Source organism: Lepus europaeus, chromosome 2 (assembly GCF_033115175.1).
Source record: "Lepus europaeus isolate LE1 chromosome 2, mLepTim1.pri, whole genome shotgun sequence".
Lineage (NCBI taxonomy): Eukaryota > Metazoa > Chordata > Mammalia > Lagomorpha > Leporidae > Lepus > Lepus europaeus.
This window is the reverse complement of record NC_084828.1, coordinates 12,434,751-12,447,283: the sequence shown is the minus strand read 5'-3', so window position 1 is coordinate 12,447,283 and position 12,533 is coordinate 12,434,751. Positions and strand designations below refer to the sequence as shown.

General features: G+C 55.2%; 1 protein-coding gene across 4 annotated transcripts in view; it reads left to right on the top strand.

The window, feature by feature from the left end:
• Positions 1-716, top strand: part of EVA1C (eva-1 homolog C) — a 90,056-nt gene extending 89,340 nt beyond the window's left edge. For all 4 annotated transcript variants that reach the window (XM_062206082.1, XM_062206090.1, XM_062206070.1 and 1 more), the window contains one exon: positions 140-716. In XM_062206082.1, coding sequence (XP_062062066.1) covers positions 140-516 — 377 coding nt within the window. In that variant the 3' untranslated portion in view covers positions 517-716. The remainder of the gene's footprint in view (positions 1-139) is intronic.
• Positions 717-12,533: the final 11,817 nt, after the last annotated feature.

Sequence of the window (12,533 nt, the reverse complement as noted above, 5' to 3'; positions counted from 1 at the left end):
CCACAGCCCCTGTCCAGGACTGGCTCTCTCCATCAGTCGCTCTGCGTCCTGGGACAGACGCCTGGTCCTCTGGGGGGCCGGATGGGTGAAGGCTGACACTGGGCCAGCGTCTGACCTGCTCCCTTCCCCCCTCCCACAGCGCACCCCGAGAGAGCCGCCCTGCTGTTCGTGTCCAGCGTGTGCGTCGGCCTGGTGCTCACCCTGTGTGCCCTGGTCATCAAGCTGTCCTGCGCCAAGGACTTCCGGGAGCTGCGGCTGGGGAGGCAGCACCTGGTGCCGGGCAGTGACAAGGTGGAGGACGACAGCGAGGAGGGCCCCGAGGAGGAGCACTCCTCAGACTCGGAGTTCCCGGGGGAGCTGGCGACGTTCTGTAGGACTTCCTACCCGGTCTACAGCTCCTTAGAGGCCGCAGAACTGGCGGAGAGGATCGAGCGCAGGGAACAGATCATCCAGGAGATATGGATGAACAGTGGTCTGGACACCTCGCTCCCGAGACATGTGGGCCAGTTCTACTGAGAGTGCCGGGAACGTCGCACATCCTCGGGAGGGGAGGACCCGCCCTGGCTCCACATCCGTGCACTGTGCCTTCTATGAAGGAGAAGCTGGTGTGGCGTCCAGCACGGGGAAGCCAGGGCGTTGCCAAAGGGACACCGCACACTGTTTACAACGCATTCCCAAATAAACCGGGAGGGGGGACGTCTTTGCTTTCTGTCTTTATTTGAAGTCGTGCCTGCCCAGCAGCAAGTCTACACGGGGTTAGAACCCACGTGCGTTGGGCTGGGTATTGTTCCGGCTCCTTGTCTGGCACTGAGTCATTTTATCTTCACAAGAAACCTCACGACATGGGATGACTGTCCCCAGCGTGTGAGCAGGAAGTCTCTGGTACCCACAGAGGAATTAGCTGGCGTATTTATTTACTTGAGAGGAAGAGTTACAGACAGAGGGAGAGACAGAGAGGTCTTCCGTCCACTGTTCACTCCCCAAATGGGCTGAAGCCAGGAGCTTCTGGGACTCTCATGAGCACAGAGGCCCATGCACTTGGGCCATCTTCCTCTGCTTTCCCAGGCCATAGCAGAGAGCTGGATGGGAAGAGGAGCACTCAGGACACAACACTGTGCCCATATGGGATGCCGCCACTGCAGGTGGAGGTTTAGCCTACGAGTGATTTTAATCACTAATGTTATTTGTTTATTATTTGTTTAGAGCAAGGGGTAAGAATAATTTTTTCACACCTTGCAGCTCCTATGATCTCTGTTGCAACCACTTAGCTCCACCATGGCAGTCCCCAAGCAACCACAAATGACACATAATGTATGCACAGGCCTTCATCCCAGTATGATCATATTCATGGACATTGAAATTGGAATTTCATTTCATTCTCACATGCCATATATTCTTTTTAAAAAAAATTTTTTTTATTTGTTTATTTGAAAGGCAGAGTTATAGAGAGGCTGGGGGGGTGTCTTCCATCTGCTGGTTCACTCCCCAGATGGCCACAATGGCCAGAGCTGCACTGATCCAAAGCCAGGAGCCAGGAGCTGCTTCCAGGTCTCCCACATGGTTGCAGAGGCCCAAGGGCTTGGGCCATCTTCCATTGCTTTTCCAAGCCACAGCAGAGAGCTGGATCAGAAGTGGAGCAGCTGGGACTCAAACCAGCGTCCATAGGGGATGCTGGCACTGCAGGTGGCAGCTTGACCTGCTATAGCACAGTGCCGGCCCCCATATATTCTTCTTAGTTAACCAGCCACTTAAGAATGTGAAAGCCATTCTTAGTGCAAGGGCTGTGTGAAAACGGGCAGCAGATTGGATGTGGCCATAACCTGTTCTTGTAAATAAAGTAGGATCCACAAAACCCAAAATACATACTTTCTTGCCCTTGACAGAAAAAGTTTGTCAACTCCTGGTTTTGCGTTTACAACTACGGAGCTTCTGGAGGTAAAACCCATCAGCCAGAGCACACAACTGTCCCACAACTGGGAGCCCGATGGAGTCAGCTTCCAAATCGTTCCAATCCTTGGGTCCTACCCTGCTTGGGGTGCGGGTTGGGGGCGGATGAAAGAGGCGAAGGAAGAAGAGTTAGAGAAACCAGGGTTCCTATCAGGAGAGCTGATGGGTTCTTTGGGGAGTCTGCCTCCCAGGTGCCCAAGTGAGCAGGAGGCCTGTAGCTGTGCAGTGGAAAAAGAGAAGATGGGTTCCTGTCTTTGTCCCAGTGGAGCTGAGACCATAAAAAATGATTTCGGGTTCTCTCTTATCAAATGTCTGCTGTAGACAAGTTCTGCCTTCCTCATCCCACATCCTCACCTGGTCCCTGCAAAGACTCGTAGGTGAAGAAGCACAGGTTGGCGGGTTAAGTACCGGGCCCAGATCACATGTTTGGAAAGATCTGAAGCTGACCCAGGCCTGAGTGATCAGGCAGTGCAGGGCCCTCCCTGCAGGAGTTCCGGGGCCCAGACCTGAGCAAGGCCTTGCTCCTTCTGTGCCACTGACCATCCCAGCTCTCTGGTAATTTATTTTTACAAAATTAATTGAAATTTATTTAGCATAAAATTAAGCTTTTATTTAAGATTTATTTTTTTATTTGAAAGAGGTACACAGAGAGAGAAGAAGAGGCAGAGAGAGAGAGGGTGAGAGAGAGGTCTTCCATCTGCTGGTTCACTCTCTAAATGGCCGCAGTGGCTGGAGCTGAGCCAATCTGAAGCCAGGAGCTTCTTCTGGGTCTTCCATGTGGGTGCAGGGGCCCAAGGACTTGGGCCATCTTCTACTGCTTTCCCAGGCCATAGCAGAGAGCTGGATCAGAAGAGGAGCAGCCGGGACTAGAACCAGCACCCATATGGGATGCCAGCACTGCAGGTAGAGGCTTTACCTGCTATACCACAATACCAAAATTAAGCTTCTTGAAGCAAATACTCCATGGCATTTGATCTATTCACAATGTCGTGCAGCCAGCCCCTCTGTCTGGTTCCAAAATATTCTCATCACCCCAAGAGAAAACCCCAGCCCCTTAAGTTGCCTCCACACCCCTCCTCCCTCCAGAGCCTGGTAACCAGGCGTCTGCCTTCCATGGCCTTACCTGCCCTGCCTAGTTCAGACAGGGGATCACACAGTAGGCCTGTCTGTGCCTCGTACAATGTCTTCCGGGTTCATCCACGCTAGGTATAGAGAGTGTTGGGACTCCATTCGTCAATGGCATGCGCCGACCACAACTGGTTCAGCCACTGGGCATTCGGTGGGCATTTGGGCTGTGTCTTTTTGGAATGGTGCTGCCGTGAACACTCATGTCCTTTATCATCAGTGAAGCTGTGCACACGGCACCCATGGCAGCCACATCCTGTGGTTCCCATTCAGTGGCAGGTGGGGGAGGCCAAGGTGAGCCAGAGTGACATCCAACCTTCCACCCTGCATCTGCGCATTTCAGAATGAGCTACCCTGAAGACGGGAGGTCAAGAGAGGCAGCACTGTGGCCAGCGCTGTGGTATAGCGGGTAAAGCCGCCACCTGCAGTGCCGCCATCCCATATGGGTGCCAATCCCAGTCCTGGCTGCTCCACTTCCGATCCAGCTCCCTGCTGATGGCCTGAGAAAAGCAGCAGAAGATGGCCCAAGTCCTTGGGCCCCTGCCATCCAAATGAGAGACCTGGTTGAAGCTCCTGGCTTTGGTCTGGCCCAGCCCCAGCCAATGTGGTCATTTAGGAAGGGAACCAGCAGACGAAAGATATCTCTCTCTCCCTCTCTCTCTCTCTCTCTCTCCCTGTAACTCTTTCAAAAATAGATAAATAATGCTTGCAAGAGCGAGCGAGTGAGGGGTGCCATGCCGAGGTGCTGGGTGGTTTGGGTAGACTTAAATTCCTGGAGACTTCGTCAGGGACCCGAGTCCTCCACACACAGCTCGAGGACTGGGGGAGCCTTCAGTGGCTGGGATGACTTTAGATCTCTCCTTAGGTATGTGTTCTAGATCATAGCAGGGAATAACACGAATTCCACTGTCCAATGTCGTCATAAGGGCTTTGTTCTAATCCAAGAGAATCCTCCTCCTTTCTCTTCCGGGAGCACCCGGATCTGATTCCAGCTCCCAGAGCGGCCCCTCTTCCTGTTGCCTCTATCGCTGGTTCCCCGCAGGTATCTCCTCTGGCTTCCTGAACATAAACACCGCACACCTGCTGGCTGCCTTCGTGGGGCTGAAGACAACATGGCGGCCAAAGGTGTTTGCTGCTCCGGGTAGAGACAGGACCGTGCCCATACCGACCTCAGTCACAAAGCTTTCCGTGATCTGAGTCCCCCGACCACACACACACACACACACACACACAGAGCTCTCCTGGGACCCCTGCCCAGGCATCTGGATGCCAGGCCTGCCCAAGGCCAAGGTCAGCCTTTGGCTTGTGCAAACACAGCAAGTTTTTTGTTTGCAGAGCTGAGCCCACAAGAAGCGTGCCCTGCTCTTCCCGTGGACGCGGCCTGGGGCCCTGCTGAGGCTGTGTTTGGACGGGCGCGAAGCCCGGGAGGAAGACGAGCGAAGCAGATTTGAATGAGGGATTGCCACTGGACCGTGGTGACTGGGAAGGAAACTCCTGGGAAGAAGTCGGCCCTGGGGGCCTCGGGGCACGCACATGGGCTGCTGCTGCTGCCTGGTGCCTTTGTGTCTCCCTCGGCAGCCCCGTCCTGCTGTTTCCAAGCTGGGCAGGGGGGAGGTGGGCTGGTGTGCTGAGAAAAAAGGCCAGGCCACACGGCGGGGTGCACACAGCCACACGGCGGGGTGTGCACACGGCGCCCCTCGCTGCTGGGGCTAACTTTCAAAGCATTCCACTTCTGGGGTCCCGGGCTTCTTAGAGGGACTGCTGGTGCCCACAGCTGCCGTGCCGTTTGCCACAGCTTCAGGGAGAAGCAGTGCACACCTAGGGACTCCACAAACAGCCCTCTGTTGGCCAACACATGGGGCAGTGTAGGATGCTGGTGCTCACCCCACCCCGGCTGCTCCCAGGGGTGACGAAAGGCCTGCAACCTTCCTCTCCAGCAACGACCCAGGCCTCCCCACTTTTGACAGGAGCTTCTCCCTCAGTAAGTTGCTCCTTCTCAAGTCTCAGGACCCTGGATTAACGCAGCCTGTGAGAAGGGTCTGCGGCCTGGGAGCTCTTCTCTCTCTCCCTTTGAAATAATAAAATAAATACAATGGTTGGCATATTTCCCCAGCTTCACCAACCAGCGGTGGAATCAGATGTCAAAGTCCCAGGTACGGGGGGCCTGCAACGTGGGAGCCCAGTCCCACTCTCCCCCCACCTCTGCTCACCCCTCCTGGGGCTGTACTTCGTGTGTCTCCCCAGACCCCAAACCCTAAAGTCCCAGCACACAGGCCCAGGGCCGGTGCTGCAGCTGCCCCTCTGCGGGTCCTGACACCTGCAGAACTACAGTCTCGGGAGCTGCGTCCCCACTCCCCGACCCCCACGCCCACCCCTGCTCCCAGACCCCACACTGCCCACAGCTCCCTTTGGCTCCTGGCCGCTGGTCCTGCAGCAGCTGGGCCGCCAGCATCGCTGCTCTGTGCTTCCCGCCCAATGCTGCTCATGCTGCTGCCTCTCCTCCCCGTGCCCCCTGGGAAGAGTGTGTGACCCCCAGGACCAGTCCAGGGGAACCTCAGCCGGACCCTTCTCACCATACACACTCCCCGGGGCACGCCCCAGGCCCCCCAGGCCCACACCGCCTGCCCTCCTCTCTCTCGCCTTCCCTTCCAGCCCTGCTGTGCCTTCCCTGAGCCCAGCAGTTGGCCTGTTTCTTTTTTTTTTTAAGATTTATTTATTTATTTGAAAGAGTTACATAGAGAGGAGAAGCAGAGAGAGAGAGAGAGAGAAGTCTTCCATCCACTGGTTCACTCCCTAAATGGCTGCAATGGCCAAAGCTAAGCCTATCTGAAGCCAGGAGCCAGGAGCTTCTTCTGGGTCTCCCACGTGGATGCAGGGGCCCAAGGACTTGGGCCATCTTCTACTGCTTTCCCAGGCCATAGCAGAGAGCTGGATCAGAAGTAGAGCAGCCGGGACTCGAACTGGCGCCCATATGGGATGCTGGCACTGCAGACAGAGGCTTTACTTGCTACGTCACTGGTAAGACAACGTTCAGAGCCAGTTGAGGGTTCACAGTCAAGATCGGGCTAGGTTGGCCTCAAACCTTGACCTTCTGTTTTGGAATACTAATTGCTCCTGATTTTTTTTTTAAATTATTTTTGAGAGCAAGAGATAGACAAAGCTCCCATTTCCAAATGCCCACAACCATTAGGGCTAGGCCAGGCCAGCGCTGGGAGCTGGAAACCCAATCTAGGCTTCCCACAGGAGTGGTGGGGACTCAACTACTTGAGCCATCGCCTACTGCTTCCCAGTGGGTGCACTAGCTGGGAGCTGATGGCAGGGGCTGGAGCTGGACCAGACCCAGCCACTCCCGTGTGGGATGCAGGCATCCTAAGTAGCATCTCCACTGCTGTGCCCAGTGCCCTCAGAGGGCTCCTGGCTGGAGGCTGCTGATCGCTGGCCTTAACCCTGGTATCCCAGAAATGATCGCGTTACCCCTCAGTTCTGTCGGGGGAATTAAAAGCATAAAGTTATAAGCTCTTAGAGAGTGATTCTGGTGCCGGACTCCCACGGCTGCTGTAGGGTGCGGTTCCTATCACTGCGTCAAGGCCTGGCAATTCTGCATAGCAGAGCCCCGTGGCTGAAAGTTTCCTGGGCCTTGCTTGGGAGATGGCTCGCCACCTAATTGCATTGCCTTCACACGGGCCCCACAGAAAATCCAATTGGGAATTTTTCTGTCTGCTTTTAGGCGGAGGGCCTGTTAACCCAGCTACAGAACAAAGAGAGGAAAGCTGCTGGCTTCCGACTGGGGGCACGGATCAATGCCCCCCCCCCACCTTCCCTGCCCTGCACACGCGTGCGCGCGCACACACACAGACTCTGTGGAATGAGTCCTTTCAAGGGAAAAAAAAATGGTGCTTGTCATTTCCTATTGTTTCGAGGACAGAACCAGCCTGGGAACAGCTAAGCAGGGGTCTCCTGCTCCGATGACTAAGAGGCTGACCCGGGACAGAGTGCCGAGGAAGGGCGGGAGCGCCGGTGACAGGCATGCGTCAAATCCCGGCATGACCTCACTCACCGGGAGAGGAAGGCAGTCCCCATCGCTAACAATGCAGCGGCCAGAAAATGCATTACGAATCCACGGAGAATTTACAAACGCAGGGGAGTTGCCTCCCAGCTCTGAGCTCCTGAACTTCCTTCCCTAGAACTTGACCTTGGACCCTGGGAGAGTGAGGCGAGTGCCCACACCAGCGAGGGGCAGCCCAGGGTCTTTCTGGCCCAGGCTGGCCTCTGTCGCTGGGCTCAGGCATGGGGCTGGGTTCTTATCACAGGTGTCTGGGAAGAATTCCGGTATTCTAAAACAACGATGATAAGGAGGATGTGTTGTGTTGTGTTTTTAAAAGAGGTACAGTGCTATGTACTGTGTGAAGTTTTGAAATTATTAAATAAGCTCATGATGTAAAGTAACACCTAGATTACGACACTATGGATGTTAAAAAAGATTCACAACCTAACTATATTTTTCCTCTGTGTATATAGAAACCTATAGGACTGCCCTTAACATTTGCAAGGTCTGAGAGAAGCAATGCAGGCTCACATACCACACAGCTAAGAATGAAAAAGTGACCCACAAACCCAAAAGTTACCTAAGAGGTGGGTGTTTGGAGTAGAAGTTTAAACTCTGGGGGCTGGCACAGTGGCATGGCGGGTAAAGCTGCCACCTGCAGTGCCGGCATCCCATGTGGGCCCCGGTTTGAGTCCCAGCTGCTCTGCTTGTGATCCAGCTCTCTGCTATGGCCTGGGAAGGCAGTGGAAGATGGCCCAAGTCCTTGGGCTCCTGCACCCGCATGGGAGACCTGGAGGAGGCTCCTGGCTCCTGGCTTTGGATCAGCTCAGCTCCAGCTGTGGTAGCCAATTGGGGAGTGAACCAGCAGATGGAAGACCTCTCTCTCTCTCTCTGCTTCTCCTTCATTCTCTGGGTAACTCTTTCAAATAAATAAATAAATCTTGGAAAAAAAAAAAAACAACTCTGCTTGGGATGCCGTAGCCCACACCAGAACGCCTGGGTCCAAGTCCCGGTTCCACTTCCTATTCCAGCTCCCTGCTAATACCCGCCCTGGGCGGCCACAGATGACGGATCCCCACCACCTGTGACACCTGCATCCCATAGAGGCACCCCAATGACACCATTTTACTGGGATTCTTAAAATGTGTATTTATCTGACAAACAGAACAACAGGTAGAGAGGGAGAGACAGAGACAGAGAGACAGAGAGAGAGAGAGAGAGACCCTCTACCCGCTGGTTCACTCCCCAAACGGCCTGGGCCAGTGCAAAGCTAAGAGCCAGGAACTCCACTCTGATCTCCTACACGGATGGGAGGGGCCCGTGCACTTGGAACATTTTCCACTGCCCTCCCAGGTGTATTAGCAGGAAGCCGAATTGGAAGCGGAGCAGCCGGGACTCGAACCAGAATCCTGCTGTGGGATGCCAGCCGTGCAAGCAGTAGCTGCCACAATGCCAGCCCTTACTGGTGTAACTTTAAGCAATTGCTTTTAAATTCATTGAGAGAAGAGAGGAAAGGCAACCTAAGGCACCTTCTATTATTATTACCCATGTCATTATTTTTCCTGGAGGTCTTTGCTGTCTGTGTCACGTTGGTGTGTGTTTGATTACGGAACTTTCTGTATTCCACCTCTGCTTCTGAGGATAACCTCCTAGGGCTGCTCTGATGGCTCCTGCCCTGGGAGCAGCCCGGGGCCTGTGCATAGCCCCCTGCAGCCCCCCGGCTGAGCATGCTCCCAGGAGGGCTCTCCTTAGCCGTCTCTCCCCCGTGTCACTTGTGTCTTGGAGCTACCCGTCCAGGATTGCTTAACTGCTCCATCGCCATAATTGAACAACGCTCTAGGCATGAACTTCTCCGTGCTCGGTTCCTAATAAACTCGGATCCCTTGGGCAGAGCTGTGCAGCTCCATCCTGGGGGCTGCCTCTCCCTCCGGACAGCCCCTCTCTGGAGGACACGTGCTCTGGGAGAGCATGCTGGGGCGGGGTGGGGGGGCAGCCCCTGCTGGTCTCAGCTTGCCTCTCCTGATGTAGAATCTCTGCCCCACAGGTGAGCTGGATTGAGAACATTCTGGACCGCATGACTGCGATAGACCCTTTGTTCCGTGAAAGGGAGGAGATGGGAGAAGGAGGCCCCAGGCCTCCCAGTCACACGTTCCCAGAATAGCACCTTTCACATTGGACAAGAGGTGCTGGCAGCCTGCCCTTCCTGGGGAGCCCGAGACCAGGGCATGGGGTAGAAGGAGCCCCTATCTTCTTGGCCTCAGACACCCAGAATGGAGCTTCAGTCCCACGGCGTGGGAGGGGCTGGGAGCCAGTGCTGCCCATTGAAATGTACCCATTCTCGCTGTCCACACTGATATCTGCAGTTTTTCTTAAGTATTTTTTCTGGCCGGCGCCATGGCTTAACAGGCTAATCCTCCGCCTGCGGCGCTGGCACACCGGGTTCTAGTCCCGGTTGGGGCACCGATCCTGTCCCAGTTGCCCCTCTTCCAGGCCAGCTCTCTGCTATGGCCTGGGAAGGCAGTGGAGGATGGCCCAAGTGCTTGGGCCCTGCACCCCATGGGAGACCAGGAGAAGCACCTGGCTCCTGGCTTCAGATCAGTGTGGTGTGCCAGCCGCAGCGGCCATTGGAGGGTGAACCAATGGCAAAAAGGAAGACCTTTCTCTCTGTCTCTCTCACTATCCACTCTGCCTGTCAAAAAGAAAAAAAAAAATGCCACTCTTAAAAAAAAAAAAAGTATTTTTCCACCTGCTGTATGTCCTTAGAACAATTTCCAGAGACTGTAGCTGGAGGTTTTGTTTGCTTCTTTCTTATTTCACATAATTGTCAATAGGGTCCCCGGGGCTCTGTTGCTCTCCCCTTTCTGGAAACCCAGGCAGCACTGAGCTGCACACAGCTGCACCTGATGGAGCTCTGAGCAAGGTACGGCTTCACTTCCGCTCCGCCCACGGAGCCAGCGCAGCTGGGGGCAAGCTTCCTACCTGCAAACCCCTGGGCGGCGAGAAGCTGAATCGTCCACGCGTCCTCCCCCCACTGTGAGGAACTCATAGACTTTGCGGGCTCCACACCGACGCCCTCATCTAATGGAACCCACGTCCGCCACGGTTTGGACGTGTCTGTCCCCTGGAACTCACAGATATTTAATCCCCAACGTCGTATATTAGAGCATTAGGAGAGTGGAACTGAATGCGACCATGGTGTCCGGGGTGGAGAGCTCACGATGGAATCCTGGTGGCTTTATAAGCAGAGGGTAAGACACACAGACACAGACAGACAGTCTCCTGAGCCACCAGACGTATCCCCTTGACCTTGCACCTCCAGAACTATAGCCCAATCAACCTCTTTTCTTTATAAACTAGACTGCCTTGGGTATTTTGTTGTAGTAACAAAAAAAAAAAAATGGACCCATACCATGTCCTATGAAATCCAGGGAGCTCAGAGCAGCTACCGAGAGGATTGAAGGGAAGAAAATGGAAATGTTTCTTTTTTTCTTTTTTTTTAAGGAGTTATTTATTTACCTGAAAGAGTTACATAAAGAGAGAAGTAGAGGCAGAGAGAGAGAGAGGGAGAAGTCTTCCATCTGCTGGTTCACTCCTCGATTGACTGGAGCCAGGAGCTTCTTCCAGGTCTCCCACATGGGTGCAGGGGTCCAAGGACTTGGGCCATCTTCTACTGCTATCCCAGGCCATAGCAGAGAGCTGGATCGGAAGTGGAGCAGCCAGGATGCCCACATGGGATGCCAGCACTGCAGGCAGCAGCTTTACTCGCTACACACAGAGTGCCAGCCTCCCAGAAATATTTCTAATATCTCTTACAAAGAAGCTTAGAGGTCACTGGGCCCATTACAATTTTTCTCAGTCCAGCACATCCATCGTTGACAAAAACATAGGAGCAGGAGCTTTCTCTCTCCCCCACCCCTCCCGGCACAGTACTCGATCCCAGAAACCTATGGGCCAAGGGGCCAAGCAAGGAGACAGACGGGGGAGTCCAAGAGTGCTGATGGCGCTGTCCACGGGTGACCTCCAGCTGTTTCCAGACCGCCTGGCGGAGACCCTGCACGTCGACCCATCGTAAGGCACAACTTCCGCGATCTCACCCTGGTACGAAGGGCCTGCAGGGAGCTACGGATGTCCCCAGTTAACGGGCCCCATGAGCGCCATCAAGACGTGGAATCTGTGTGCACGTGAGAACAGTACGACAGGGGCTCCTGGCAGTGAAGAGGTGGGCACTGCAGCTGGTTTGGACGAATCCCACCCCGGCACGCACCTGCCCATTCCTCCGTGACTTCCGCTTAGCCGCAGACGCTGGGATCAGAGCTCAGGTGCAAGTTGATTTAAACCAACAGGGGATTTGGTCACGAGCCACGACGACCGCTTTGCAGGAGGAGGCCCAGCCACTCCCAGGTTCCACCGCAGGAGACTCTGGCCCTGCCCTCGCTGACTCGCCTTTGCCTGAGCCTGGGTCCGCCCATGTTCCGTCAATTCATTCATTCGCTTACTCATTCATGTATTTCTGCTGCAGATCGGCACTGAGCCCACTCTGGCTAGACCCTGGGAATTCCCTGGAGTACAATGGGGCGTGAAACGTGGCTCCTGCCTTCCGGGAGCCACAATGAAAGCAGGAAGACGCACAAGCAGCACCGTGGGAAGTCTTCTTTAAGAAAAACTGCAGATATCAGTGTGGACAGCGAGAGGCGGCTGCTGGGTGTGGCCCTGCCTGCCTCTGAGCTCTTGTCCCAGGGCCCTCTACATGTGCTCAGCCCAGCATCTCACAGGCTCCCTGTAGACGTCCACGGCCACCCTCTCTGGATTAGCTCAGCTTTCTGATCTCCTGGGGCCAAGGCCCCATTCTGGCCCCCAGCCAAGGCTACCTACAGCCCCCGCCCAGGTCTCTCCAACGCTGGTTCAAGATATCCACAAAATGGGCTTCAAACCCCACCCAGAGGCGCTAGAACCTCAGGGCGTGGGACCCAGGAGGCTGCATTCCTCACGCAAGCTCCCTGGGGGTCCTGCCAGACAGGCAGCTGAAAGCCCAGCCTGGTCCCCCCCTGGGCTGCTAGGACCCCACCCTCCACCTGCTCCCTCTCCACAGGCCTACGGCTCCTGCCACTGGGTTATGGGACAGAAACACTCCCTGTGCTGCCTGATCCACCCTGCCCCCTCTGCCAGGCTTCGCCACCTGCGTGGGCATCCAAACCATGGGCGAGCATCTCCCTGGCCTTCCGCTACCTGGCACGGTCAGCAGTGGGAACCCCAGTGGGAGCCAGTCATGCCATTGGCTTTCTCACCTGCTGTCCCCTCGGCTTCCCCTCCAGATGCATGAACTCTCAGGGCATCCCTGATGCCCTTCCAAACAGCAGTGAACCCAAGCGTCAGCTCTGGCAACACCCGGGGCCTTGGCGGATCTATTATTATCCTG